At 36.4% G+C, this 15,426-nt stretch overlaps 1 protein-coding gene across 4 annotated transcripts in view; it reads right to left on the bottom strand.

Annotated features, from left to right (window-relative positions):
• The window catches only part of Actbeta (inhibin subunit beta), a 204,898-nt gene that overhangs the window by 31,653 nt on the left and 157,819 nt on the right, over positions 1-15,426 (bottom strand). For 3 of the 4 annotated variants that reach the window (XM_043213468.2, XM_070282366.1, XM_070282365.1), the window contains exon 3: positions 3,363-4,298. In XM_043213468.2, the coding sequence (XP_043069403.1) occupies positions 3,363-4,298 (936 nt within the window). The remainder of the gene's footprint in view (positions 1-3,362; positions 4,299-15,426) is intronic. The other variant, XM_070282367.1, reaches the window with a different exon arrangement.

The raw sequence follows: 15,426 nt of genomic DNA, 5'->3' as shown, positions 1-15,426 counted from the left end.
GGCTTTAATAAACAATATTTTCAAGCTTTGCATTTGCCTTAGGCTTGATCTTTGGCTCAATTATCCAACCCATAAATCCAGGCCACTTATGAATTTTTTAAACAATATTTCCAAACTCTGCATTTGCCTTAGGCTTTGTCTTTGGCTCTGAGGTCCGATCTCGGTTCCCCATAAACAAATCAAAATCAAAAGTAAACATCAGCTTCCCTCCGAAGCCCAATCAATTACTCCTTTTGCGTTTCAAGTACCCACCAAATTGCATCGATCAGCTTAATCGAATTTCACAATAAGATGCGACATTTTCATCTTAAGCCTCTAATCTAAACACAACTGATGGCCAAAGTTCTTTGGATCAGATTTAGAATTAAGAAGTCAGTCCCTTTTTGACCGAGACCGCGAACGGTTGACAAAAAATATTCAAGAGAAATCAAAAGTGTCTTGTAATAATTACGTTTAATAAATAAAGGTTTAACACCAAGTTGTATAATTAAAAAATAAAATTTACATTTATTAATTCACCGAACTACAAACAATTTAACTTGCATCCTCGCAAAAAAGCACCGTAACCTCTTTTTGCTGCCTAATTTCAGCAATGAAGATTACGTAGCCGACGTCAACGCTCATCATCATCAGTAGGGAAGCACTAGGGGGGTGAATCAATATTCGATTTTATCCCAAGCTCAAAACTTCTGGTAGGTAACAGGGGCTCTGAACCTATCCGTCAAGAACTTTGATCCGTCAAGAACAGAAGAAAGGTACTTGACATCATTTTTTACTAAGACTCTATAACAGAAAGGGCTGTTAGATGGAGAGTCTTAGAGAAACACTCCTTCTCGGCGAACTGAGAGCGCTAAAGAAGGAAACTAGATAGATCCTTGGGGGAACCTCCAAAAATGGGCGTTAACAACACTGAAGACCTGAACGCCATGATGGACCCGATCATGCACGAACAATCAAGGAACCTCGGAGGGCTCCCACCTCAGGAAGGTCCTCGCAACCACTGCACCTAATAAAAGGTACATCAAAAGTTCTGATGGTAGTTGGACCACGTCCAGCAACGAAACCCTAAAGGTTCTTCTGAGGAGCAAACAATCAAAGAAACTCGGAGCCAGGGAGCAGCTAACTCCTCTTGAGCCAGCTCAAAGACCTCTTTAGTATAAGGAATCTTATTTGGGCGATAAACAGTTTGAAGCCAGCACAACTAACTAAGACCGGGTCCACTCTGTGGTTTTGAATTAGGAAAATCTTCACAGCAATCTTCAGAACAGGTATCGTGCCCGAGAAGTGGTTGCGGACGAAAGATGCCTTCATACCCAATGGAAGGGCCGTATAGGAAGGGCCGATCCACGGAGACGGTTCTCCACGAGATCACCATGTTTTTCGAAAACGCACTCCCCGAGGAGGTGTAGCAATGGTGGTAGCAATTGTCTTTACTAAAATTTCTACAGACTCTATGCGACCGCATGATGGACAAATTGAGGGTTCTCTCAACATGGGCAGATAAGAATGGGCTAGGTGTGAATTCATCCAAGACTGAGCTTGTCATCTTCGTGGCGAATAATAGCCTTTTACGATCCCTAGAGTTGGTGGTTGCAAGGTTATTGTTTATGCGGATGATGTCCCAATTGCCTTCTCTGGAAAATTTCTCCAGACTCTATGCGACCGCTTGACGGACAAACTTAGTGTCCTCTCAACATGGGCAGTTAGGAATGGACTAGGTGTAAACCCATCCAAGACCGAACATGTCCTTTTCACTAGGAAGTACAAACTACCATGTTTATGCCTTCCAAAGCTGTCAGGGGAAACTCTTACCCTTTGTGGTAACAACAAGTACCTAGGAATTACGCAAGACGGAAAACTGAACTGGAAGCTAAGCACTATGGATAGAGCATCAAAGCGGCTGTCGAGCTTTATACCTGCGGCAAGGCCATTGGACTCAAATGGGGTATGTCTTCAAAAATAGTAAGATAGCTTTATACAGCGGGTTTTAGACCTATCCTGTTCTACGGGGTATTGGTATCGTGGCTTGCCCTAAAATATTCCATATGTAGGGAAAGGTTAAGGAAGACGCAAAGGATGGCGGGGGTATGCTTCACAGACAGTCTCCGTACAACACTAACTACGCCCTAGGCTTCATCCTCGATCTACTGCCTTTAGAGATATTGGGGTTCAAGATAACCAAGCTATTGGCAATGAGGCTACATGAGGCGGGTCTATGGAAGTGGACTAACTGTGGACCCGGGACCAGCGGGCTTTCTTCATATATATGTGGATAATTTTAAGTTGAATGGCCAGGTGTGAGGCGGTTTCCACTGCTAGCGTCTGAAATAATAGCTATCATGAACGCACTTAGATCGCTAGCACTTGCTGGCACACAAGGAACAATTTTTATTTTCTGAAATAGTCAAACGGCACTCCAGGCTCTTGACGAATTTTAATCCAATTCTATCACGGTGAATGGCTGTCGCAGATCTCTCAACGCGAACATAAAACTTAGTGTCTCCTTCTGTTTGTATGCATTCATTATTTTAGTTTCCCCCCATCCTGAAAAAAGTAGAGATTTTAGTTACTAAAATATGACCATTTTTTGGTTGAAAAATTTTGTAAAATACCTTAACAGCCAACTTTGGGCTGTTAAAGCTAGTCTTTCAGTTTTAAAACTATCGCTTTCAAACTTTGAACACTCCCCTTCCTTTCCACGCAGCTTATAAGTCTTAACGTCCAGGCTCAGCCGACTATACCCTAAATTGCCACAAAACTGATTGATCGGAAAATCCGTAGTTGGTGTTTTTAAAGATAGAAATTTGGGATTTTCTATGGATTTAAATTTTGATTCATTCTACCAAATTTTATAAAGATCGGCTGATCAACTTTGCCATTTTTAAAGATAAAAGCTTGGGATTTTTTTTTTTGTATCGGATAAAGTATCAAATATACATATGTGATACATTTCCGATCCTAACTTATTTTATACTTAGATCGTAAACTAGGCTAATGCAAATTAGGCTAAAAAATACAAATGAAATTGAAAATTTAAAAGCTTGTCATATTGTGCAGTGAACACCACCACACTTTTTAAACAATTATTTCGCAAAATTTAAAAGGCAAAATATACCTATAGAGTCGGAGCAGTCGTCTCGCTGCAAAATTTAAATACCATTTGCAAGTTTTCAAAAATAACAGTAATATTGTATTAATAATTGTTATGACCAAACGTTGATTTATCTCTTTCTCTTCAGTCGTCGGAATGTTCGGGTAAGTACTGTCTTTGTTAATAACTCTCTTCTCTATTTTGGGCAATTTTTTGTAATTTTTAAGTAGTAAAATAAAATTTAAATATTTCTTTACATTTCTATACATACCTGTTTCAGCAAACGTAATTATTTCCTGAGTATTTCCAAAGAAGTCTTCTTGTTCAAAATTTTCATGATCATTAAACTCCGCCGAACTATAACGCTGTTTTAGTTTTTCCATATTCATATTGGAACTAAAAATATTGGTATTCGTTCGATAATATCCGCTCTTTGTTGTTTCCGGATCTTGATTTTTGTAGGGGCTTTGAACACTGTAATCGTTAAAATACTCATGATCATTGGGCTTGACTGCATCATTTTTCTCGTGAATACTGTCGCTACTATCACTACTAGGATTTATATTTATCAGATATGTGGATTTACTAAACGGACTAGCATTGCTTTTCGTAATGCTGATGTCATTAAAACTCTTGCTGGCACTACTTTCGCCAGATCTTTGTAGAACTTTAGAAGAAAGACTTGAATGATGTTTCGCAGATTGAGACCAAATATGAGTACTCATTTGCCATGGACGATGTGACCAACTTTTATTAAATATTTTTTTTGTTTCGAATTCTTCGCCCTGATGCCCTTGTCTAAATGATCTATAATTTTCCAGGGATTTCTCGTATCTATTGCTTTTATTAGAGTTTAATGAATTAATAAACAGGAACCGACTGATGGAAGCATGCTGTGATGTTCCATCATTTTCATTTAATCTTGAACTCTTTTGACGAAATTTGCTATTAATATTCTCGAAAGCGTTGTTGATAATCCGATCACCATCTGCTCGATATATTGTTTCCCAAATAAATTGTTTTGGAAGGGGGTTAGATACATTTGGCTTATGGGTAAGTCCAAGCTTTGTTAAAATTTGCCGTTTAATGGACTCCAAACGAATTAAATCTCCCGGTGAAATGTTATAATGTTGTTTATTCGTTTTTTTGTAGAAATTGTTGTTGTTATTGTATTTATTGTAGATGTTGTATTCTGTGGGTGCATTATCTGTGTAAATGTGATAAATGTAAAGTGTAATATGTAAGTTTATTTTAAATAAAATGTAGGTTCGTAAATGTAAATGTGTTTAAAAATAAATTCTTGAAAAGTAAACATTTCTTAAAAAGGCTTTTTCTTGTACCCATTTGATTCTTGGGACTTGAAACCCCTTGACGTGGTAAAATTCAGGTGCAAATAACGAATTTTAATTTTGGTGACTAATATATGTATATACACTGACGAGCAAAACTGTAACACGAGTTCAATGTTTCAACTTCAAAGGTCTGTAACTTTTTTTTCTAAGGCACGCATTTTAAAGATCTTAGTCTTTTTTTGTAGGTTATATAATTTACTACTATTGAGTTAAACTAGAAGCCATTTGATATAGGTTAAAGAAAATGACACGCCAAACTGTAAAAAAAGTCAAATGTTACAGTTTTGCACTCTGGTTATTTTTTTAACAAATATTTTTATTTATTGTTTTTTAATAATGAGTCCACATTCCTTTGGACTTTTTCAGCTCTTCTATGGGATTGGGCATACTTTGGGTATACCGTTGTACCATTTCCGGTGGAACAGCATTCCATATGTCCTGTGTCCGTTCCCACAACTCCTTCAATCTACTTGGAGGAACTGCATATTTCAACAGCCGCGATTTCACAGGACTCCACAATTTTTTTATTGGAGTCATGTCGGGAGATTGTGGTAGCCACTTTATAGATTGAAATTTCTGTTTCGCAATCTTATTTTTCACCATTATGGACGTGTGCTTCGGGTCGTTGCCTTTCTTTGAAAACGCATTTTTAGGCAAAAAGACCCATATTCTCAATAACCTTCGGAAGATTCTCTTGTAAAATGGCTACATATTGCTCCTTTCGCATTATCCCATCGATTAACACTAAAGGACCAACTCCATTTAAATGAATTCATCCCCGAACCATGTTGGAACCGGCACCGTGCTTGACAGTTTTTCGCACATTCCTTGGTGACTGCATCTTAGGATCTCTAGTTCCATACCAAGAGCGTCCATCTGGGTTTCCAAGGTTATATGGTCGGATGAAACAAAAAATAATCGCTTCGAGTCAGATGGACGCTCTTGGTATGGAACATTTAAATGGAGTTGGTCCTTTAGTGTTAATCGATGGGATAATGCGAAAGGAGCAATATGTAGCCATTTTACAAGAGAATCTTCCGAAGGTTATTGAGAATATGGGTCTTTTTGCCTAAAAATGCGTTTTCAAAGAAAGGCAACGACCCGAAGCACACGTCCATAATGGTGAAAAATAAGATTGCGAAACAGAAATTTCAATCTATAAAGTGGCTACCACAATCTCCCGACATGACTCCAATAAAAAAATTGTGGAGTCCTGTGAAATCGCGGCTGTTGAAATATGCAGTTCCTCCAAGTAGATTGAAGGAGTTGTGGGAACGGACACAGGACATATGGAATGCTGTTCCACCGGAAATGGTACAACGGTATACCCAAAGTATGCCCAATCCCATAGAAGAGCTGAAAAAGTCCAAAGGAATGTGGACTCATTATTAAAAAACAATAAATAAAAATATTTGTTAAAAAAATAACCAGAGTGCAAAACTGTAACATTTGACTTTTTTTACAGTTTGGCGTGTCATTTTCTTTAACCTTTATCAAATGGCTTCTAGTTTAACTCAATAGTAGTAAATTATATAACCTACAAAAAAAGACTAAGATCTTTAAAATGCGTGCCTTAGAAAAAAAAGTTACAGACCTTTGAAGTTGAAACATTGAACTCGTGTTACAGTTTTGCTCGTCAGTGTAGATATACACAATTAAATTTAACAATACGCTACACAATAAAAAATTTTCCTACACGGCACGTGTCCTTTACACAACTTGCAAGAACATTTCAAATATAACTAAAAACTTCAAAACTATCGTTGCAAGTTGGCATTGGCAAGAGAGGGTGGAAAAGGTCCAGTTGCACATGCGCTAAAGCTTAAGAGGCGACAATGCATTTCGGTTTTTCGGTTATTGTATTATTATAAAATTGTCTAATCTGTTAATGATATATGGGCTAATTTGGCAGATGGTCAACCAGGACCAAAAATAAATGTCCATATTTCTTGATTCTTTTTATGTATGGTATTTTCATACATTTTTACATTACATTTTTACTTTACATTTTTACATTCATACATTTTTAATAAATCTCTCAATGTGAAGGATCAATTACCTCTTAATTTGTATTTTGTTTCTTAACTATTTTCTAATCGTACGTTCGCGACCACAAAACATAATTTTATTGTACTTGATTCGCATTAAGTGAAAGCAGGTGGATGAAACTTCATATGTTGAGTCATTTTAGTGTAAACTATTGAAATTAAAAAAAAAATTCCGACGTTTGCAAGCCAATTTTTATACCCTTGCAGAGGGTATTATAATTTTGTCCTATAAAGTATATATATTCTTGATCAGGATCACCTCCTGAGTTGATATGAGCATGTCGGTCTATCTGTCCGTCTGTCTGTTTCTACGCAAACTAGTCTCTCAGTTTTAAAGCTATCGACTTGAAACTTTGCACACACCCTTCTTTCCTTTGCACGCAGTATATGAGTCGGAACGCCCGGGATCGGCCGACTATATCCTCTAGCTGCCATATAACTAATGTAAACTATCCGATGAACTTCAACTCCGCCTGAAGTTAGCTTTCCTTCCTTGTTATACCTTTGCAGAGGGTATTATAATTTTGTCCAAAAGCGTGCAATGCAGTGAAGGCGACATCTCCGAATTTATAAAGTATATATATTCATGATCAGGATCACCTCTTGAGTTAATATGAGCATGTCCGTCTATTCGTGTGTCTGTCTCTTTCTACGCGAACTAGTCTCTCATTTTTAGAGCTATCGACTTAAAACTTTCCACACACCCTTCTTTTTTTTGCACGCAGTATATAAGTCGGAACGACCGCGATCGGTCGACTATATCCTATACCTGCCACATAACTGATTGAACGGAAATGGTATAACTTTAAAGTTTTTAGAGTTAGAGAGTTTAAACTTTACAGGAGAGGAGAGCTATGGCAAAATATTACGACATGCAAAATTTCATAAGGATCGGCCGACTATATCCTATAACTGCCATATAACTGAACGATCGGAAATGACCCAACTTTCGTGTTTTTGAAGATAGAAAGCTTATACATTCCTTTCTTGTTTTTTTTTACATTTTTATTTTTGTTTAACAAGCTTGTAAATATTTGAAGATGGATAAAAAAAGCAATAAAAGAAGTGACATTTAAAATTTAAATTAAAAATTAATTTGTATAAAAAAATAAAAAAAAATTTGGTGAAACCTTTTTTTTTTATAAAAATATAAGTTTATTATTTATTTCTAAAAACAAAGGGGTAAAAAACAAAAAAAAAAAACAAAATATGTTATACGTATATGGAAAAATCGTACGTTCGCGACCCTTACTTAATTTAGTTTAAGAAAAACTAATGGAGATATTTAATTGGGAATATACTCAATAGAAAGCTACATGCCTATATTTTAAAAGTAAAGTTATTGCATTAAAATATTCCATTCCAATTCGCAGATTTTTTGATTTTGCCAGAGCAAGCTGAAACCGACTTCCATTTCGCGTACGCTCGCGACCTAATGTTTTTTGCCAATATTAGAAAATGAAAAATCCATTAGGTCCATAATATACACTAATAAAAGAACTCACCAAATGCTATCGATACAAAAAAAAAGGTTCAGAAAATGTTTTTTCTTTAATTTTTTGCACTAATTGCGTACGAACGTACGTTCGCGTCTCTGTCTGCTCACTCCCCTAAAAATCATCCATCGGTAGGGCATGCAAGCACAATTCACATGCAGAACAACAAAAACTTAAAAGCAATCGGCGTGTTTATTGATGTCGACTGAAACATACCTTGTTTCTTTGTCAGTATATTGATTTTTAATGATTCGTAAATGATTCAAAACATTTTACTGCTAACACATATTCTTATTCCTAAATAAATTTAAAATTTATTCTGAATTATTAAAAATTTAATATAATTTCTTTCGTTATTTAACCCAATAACGAATACCCGAATTTTGTTAGGGTAGCAAGCCTGAAAAGTCAGAAAAATCAAAATTTTTGTGCGCCCAGCATGCAATATGAGCGTTTTCGGAGCGTTTTTATACCCTTGCAGAGGGTATCATAATTTTGTCCAAAAGTGTGCAACGCAGTGTAGGAGACATCTCCGACTCTATAAAGTATATATATTCTTGATCAGGATCACCTCCTGAGTTGATATGAACAAGTCCGTCTGTCCGTCTGTCTGTCCGTCTGTCTGTTTCTACGCAAACTAGTCTCTCAGTTTTAAAGCTATCGACTTGAAGCTTTGCCGACACCCTTCTTTTCTTTGCACGCAGAATATATGTAAGTCGGAACGGCCCGGATCGGCCGATTATATCCTATAACTGAACGATCGGAAATGACTCAACTTTCGTGTTTTTTAAGATATAAAGCTGGAACTTGGTAGAGATTATATTTTTGGTCAGTTGATCCGACCTACCGACTATATCTTATAGCTGCCATATAACTGAACGATCGGAAATGGTTTTGGGTAGAAATACCAACTTTTGTATGTTTGAAGATAGAAGTTTGGGACTTTTTTTAGATTTTGTATTGTAATAAATTGGATTATATATTCATATTCTCATAAGGATCGGCCATATATATCTGATGTTTGCGATATATATCCGGTTTTAACTGCAAGGGTATATAAACTTTGGCTCCGCCCGAAGTTAGCTTTCCTTTCTTGTTTTATACTTTATTTTGGGTAAAAACACCCATAAAGTCTTCCGAAAAGATACCGGAAAGAGCGTTTTTCCCTTGAAAATGGTCCGTCATAAGGATGGTAATTTAAAAGTCCGATAAGTGTTTTTTTTTACTCCTAAATAGGTGTTTTCACCCTTAGAATGAAGCAGTGAAAGCCCTCAGAAAACTCACATAAAAGTAGCCTTTCAAGACACCTAAATCATCCCTTAAAAATACTTTTAGGCGCGTTTTAAACCGCACTTAAATCCCCCCAAAAAGATAAGCAGAAGTTCGTTTAAAGCAGAGTATGAAATATTAAAAGAAACTGCCCAGCTTGATAATTCCTCACGCAAAGATTTTTTATTACACTCATCAGAACCGTCGCTAGTTAAATAGTCATCATCACTTTCTATACAATTTTGGTTAATATAATTATCTGGATCCAATATATGCTTATTTTCTTCGCTGAGCATCACTGACGGTGGGGACTCACTGCGGCGTTGCTTAGCACTAAGAGCATTAATTATTTTCCTCGACTCATTTCGGCTTGATCTTCGATAACTCATTTTTAATATTTATATGTCAATTTATATTTATATATTTATTAAGATATTAACGTTTATTTTTTTAGAATTTAAATTTATCTTGCACTTCACGTGTTAAAACGTCCGACTTTCAGTTTCGTAATGAGCAAACTTATCGCAAGAATCTGAAGTCCGTTATTCCACTAACCGTACAGCATATAGACAACCCATTTCACACAACGAAAATGGACGCAAAAATTTCTTGCGACAGGCCCCAGAGAGGATTTCTTATGCTCTCTTACGCTCATCGTTCGTTCATCTTACGCTCATATTCTCATAGAATGCTTTCTGTTTCTCAGTCGCTGAAAGGAGCGCGACGAAGAAGGTTGGTCTGCGCTTGAATTGTTCTTTGTATGTATGCGTGTCACACATTCACATACACGGGGGCATGTGTGCGTGCGATTTTGCTTCGAAGCCAGCGCACAAAATTTTGATTTTTCTATCTTTTCAGGCTGTCTACCCTCACAAAATTCGGGTATTCGTTATTTGGTGAAATGACGAAAGAAATAATATTATTTGTTATATTATATTGTTTAATATTTCATCATACATTTTAAATTTATTTAGAAATGAGATTAGGTGTAAGCAGTAAACTGTTTTGAATATATGTATACATTTTAAGAAGCATTAAAAACAATATACTGAGAACGGAGCAGGGTCTATTTCAGTCGACATCACTTAAAACGCCGATTGCTTTTAAGTTTTTGTTGTTCTGCATGAGAATTGTGCTTGCATACCCTACCGATAAATGATTTTTAGGGATAATAGCAATAAAAATATTTAAAACAAGAAAGGAAAGCTAACTTCGGGGGGATAGCCGAAGTTGATATACCCTTGCAGTTAAAACCGTATATATATCGCAAACATCGGATATAGTTGGCCGATCCTTATGAGAATAAAATAATATAACCCAATTTATTATTATATAAAATCTAAAAAAAAGTCCCAAACTTCTATCTTCAAAAATACCAAAGTTGTTATTTCTACCAAAAAACATTTTCGATCGTTCAGTTATATGACAGCTATAGGATATAGTCGGCCGATCCTTATGAAATTTGGCATGTCGTAATGTTTTGCCAAAAATCATGTCAAATTTTAACTCTCTAACTTTAAAAACACTAAAGTTATACCATTTCCGATCAATCAGTTATATGGCAGCTATAGGATATAATCGGCCGATCCGGGCCGTTCCGACTTATATACTGCGTGCAAAGAAAAGAAGGGTGTGTGCAAAGTTTCAAGTCGATAGCTTTAAAACTGAGTGACTAGTTCGCGTAGAAACGGACAGACAGACAGACGGACATGCTCATATCAACTCAGGAGGTGATCCTGATCATGAATATATATACTTTGTTGGGTCGGAGATGTCTCCTTCACTGCGTTGCACACTTTTGGACAAAATTATAATACCCTCTGCAAGGGTATAAAAAATTATTTTTTTTGGCACTGCCTATGAATTTTTATACCCTTGCAGAGGGTATTATAATTTTGTCCAAAAGTGTGCAACGCAGTGAAGGAGACATCTCCGACCCTATAAAGTATATATATTCTTGATCAGGATCACCTCCTGAGTGGATATGAGCATGTCCGTCTGTCCGTCTGTCCGTCTGTCTGTCTGTCTGTTTCTACGCGAACTAGTCTCTCAGTTTTAAAGCTATCGTCTTGAAACTTTGCACACACCCTTCTTTCCTTTGCACGCAGTATATAAGTCGGAACGGCCCGGATCGGCCGACTATATCCTATAGCTGCCATATAACTGATTGATCGGAAATGGTATAACTTTAGTGTTTTTAAAGTTAGAGAGTTAAAATTTGACATGATTTTTGGCAAAACATTACGACATGCCAAATTTCATAAGGATCGGCCGACTATATCCTATAGCTGCCATATAACTGAACGATCGGAAATGACCCAACTTTCGTGTTTTTGAAGATAGAAAGCTGGAACTTGGTACAGATTATATTTTTGGTGATTTTATCCGACCTACAAAATTTCATTAGGATCGGCCGACTATATCTTATAGCTGCCATATAACTGAACGATCGGAAATGACCCAACTTTCGTGTTTTTGATGATAGAAAGCTGGCACTTGGTACACATTCTATTTTTGGTCAGATAATCCGATCTACCAAATTTCATAACGATCGGTTCAAAATATCAACTTTCGTATTTTTGAAGATAGAAGCTTGGGACTTTTTTTTAGATTTTTTATTGTAATTAATTGGTTTTATTATGATGTATTCATAAGGATCGGCCAACTATATCCGATGTTTGCGATATATATCTGGTTTTAACTGCAAGGGTATATCAACTTCGGCTCCGCCCGAAGTTAGCTTTGCTTTCTTGTTTTTTACTGAATTCCATTCCAAAAATTCCATTTATATATTTATACCCTTGCAGAGGGTATTATAATTTTGGTCAAAAGTGTGCAACGCAGTGAAGGAGACATCTCCGACCCTATAAAGTATATATATTCTTGATCAGGATCACCTCCTGAGTTGAAATGAGCATGTCCGTCTGTCCGTCTGTCCGTCTGTCTGTCTGTCCGTTTCTACGCAAACTAGTCTCTCAGTTTTAAAGCTATCGACTTGAAGCTTTGCCGACACCCTTCTTTTCTTTGCACGCAGAATATATGTAAGTCGTAACGGCCCGGATCGGCCGATTATATCCTATAACTGAACGATCGGAAATGACTCAACTTTCGTGTTTTTTAAGATATAAAGCTGGAACTTGGTAGAGATTATATTTTTGGTCAGTTGATCCGACCTACCGACTATATCTTATAGCTGCCATATAACTGAACGATCGGAAATGGTTTTTGGTAGAAATACCAACTTTTGTATGTTTGAAGATAGAAGTTTGGGACTTTTTTTAGATTTTGTTTTGTAATAAATTGGATTATATATTCATATTCTCATAAGGATCGGCCATATATATCTGATGTTTGCGATATATATCCGGTTTTAACTGCAAGGGTATATAAAATTTGGCTCCGCCCGAAGTTAGCTTTCCTTTCTTGTTTTATACTTTATTTTGGGTAAAAACACCCATAAAGTCTTCCGAAAAGATACCGGAAAGAGCGTTTTTCCCTTGAAAATGGTCCGTCATAAGGATGGTAATTTAAAAGTCCGATAAGTGTTTTTTTTTTACTCCTAAATAGGTGTTTTCACCCTTAGAATGAAGCAGTGAAAGCCCTCAGAAAACGCACATAAAAGTAGCCTTTCAAGACACCTAAATCATCCCTTAAAAATACTTTTAGGCGCGTTTTAAACCGCACTTAAATCCCCCCAAAAAGATAAGCAGAAGTTCGTTTAAAGCAGAGTATGAAATATTAAAAGAAACTGCCCAGCTTGATAATTCCTCACGCAAAGATTTTTTATTACACTCATCAGAACCGTCGCTAGTTAAATAGTCATCATCACTTTCTATACAATTTTGGTTAATATAATTATCTGGATCCAATATATGCTTATTTTCTTCGCTGAGCATCACTGACGGTGGGGACTCACTGCGGCGTTGCTTAGCACTAAGAGCATTAATTATTTTCCTCGACTCATTTCGGCTTGATCTTCGATAACTCATTTTTAATATTTATATGTCAATTTATATTTATATATTTATTAAGATATTAACGTTTATTTTTTTAGAATTTAAATTTATCTTGCACTTCACGTGTTAAAACGTCCGACTTTCAGTTTCGTAATGAGCAAACTTATCGCAAGAATCTGAAGTCCGTTATTCCACTAACCGTACAGCATATAGACAACCCATTTCACACAACGAAAATGGACGCAAAAATTTCTTGCGACAGGCCCCAGAGAGGATTTCTTACGCTCTCTTACGCTCATCGTTCGTTCATCTTACGCTCATATTCTCATAGAATGCTTTCTGTTTCTCAGTCGCTGAAAGGAGCGCGACGAAGAAGGTTGGTCTGCGCTTGAATTGTCCTTTGTATGTATGCGTGTCACACATTCACATACACGGGGGCATGTGTGCGTGCGATTTTGCTTCGAAGCCAGCGCACAAAATTTTGATTTTTCTATCTTTTCAGGCTGTCTACCCTCACAAAATTCGGGTATTCGTTATTTGGTGAAATGACGAAAGAAATAATATTATTTGTTATATTATATTGTTTAATATTTCATCATAAATTTTAAATTTATTTAGAAATGAGATTAGGTGTAAGCAGTAAACTGTTTTGAATATATGTATACATTTTAAGAAGCATTAAAAACAATATACTGAGAACGGAGCAGGGTCTATTTCAGTCGACATCACTTAAAACGCCGATTGCTTTTAAGTTTTTGTTGTTCTGCATGAGAATTGTGCTTGCATACCCTACCGATAAATGATTTTTAGGGATAATAGCAATAAAAATATTTAAAACAAGAAAGGAAAGCTAACTTCGGGGGGATAGCCGAAGTTGATATACCCTTGCAGTTAAAACCGTATATATATCGCAAACATCGGATATAGTTGGCCGATCCTTATGAGAATAAAATAATATAACCCAATTTGTTATTATATAAAATCTAAAAAAAAGTCCCAAACTTCTATCTTCAAAAATACCAAAGTTGTTATTTCTACCAAAAAACATTTTCGATCGTTCAGTTATATGACAGCTATAGTTGGCCGATCCTTATGAAATTGAGTAGGTCGGATTATCTGACCAAAAATATAATCAGTACTAAGTTACACCTTTCTATCTTCAAAAACACGAAAGTTGGGTAATTTCCGATCGTTCAGTTATATGGCAGCTATAGGATATAGTCGGCCGATCCTAATGAAATTTGGTAGGTTAGATCAACTGACCAAAAATATAATCTGTACTTAGTTTCAGCTTTCTATCTTCAAAAACACGAAAGTTGGGTCATTTCCGATCGTTCAGTTATATGGTAGCTATAGGATATAGTCGGCCGATCCTTATGAAATTTGGCATGTCGTAATGTTTTGCCAAAAATCATGTCAAATTTTAACTCTCTAACTTTAAAAACACTAAAGTAATACCATTTCCGATCAATCAGTTATATGGCAGCTATAGGATATAATCAGCCGATCCGGGCCGTTCCGACTTATATACTGCGTGCAAAGAAAAGAAGGGTGTGTGCAAAGTTTCAAGACGATAGCTTTAAAACTGAGAGACTAGTTCGCGTAGAAACGGACAGACAGACAGACGGACATGCTCATATCAACTCAGGAGGTGATCCTGATCATGAATATATATACTTTGTTGGGTCGGAGATGTCTCCTTCACTGCGTTGCACACTTTTGGACAAAATTATAATACCCTCTGCAAGGGTATAAAAAATTATTTTTTTGGGCACTGCCTATGAATTTTTATACCCTTGCAGAGGGTATTATAATTTTGTCCAAAAGTGTGCAACGCAGTGAAGGAGACATCTCCGACCCTATAAAGTATATATATTCTTGATCAGGATCACCTCCTGAGTGGATATGAGCATGTCCGTCTGTCCGTCTGTCTGTTTCTACGCGAACTAGTCTCTCAGTTTTAAAGCTATCGTCTTGAAACTTTGCACACACCCTTCTTTCCTTTGCACGCAGTATATAAGTCGGAACGGCCCGGATCGGCCGACTATATCCTATAGCTGCCATATAACTGATTGATCGGAAATGGTATAACTTTAGTGTTTTTAAAGTTAGAGAGTTAAAATTTGACATGATTTTTGGCAAAACATTACGACATGCCAAATTTCATAAGGATCGGCCGACTATATCCTATAGCTGCCATATAACTGAACGATC

The sequence above is a fragment of the Drosophila bipectinata genome, chromosome 4 (assembly GCF_030179905.1).
Source record: "Drosophila bipectinata strain 14024-0381.07 chromosome 4, DbipHiC1v2, whole genome shotgun sequence".
NCBI lineage: Eukaryota > Metazoa > Arthropoda > Insecta > Diptera > Drosophilidae > Drosophila > Drosophila bipectinata.
The sequence above is the reverse complement of the archived record's forward strand: the minus strand, read 5'-3'. Positions and strand labels throughout refer to the sequence as shown.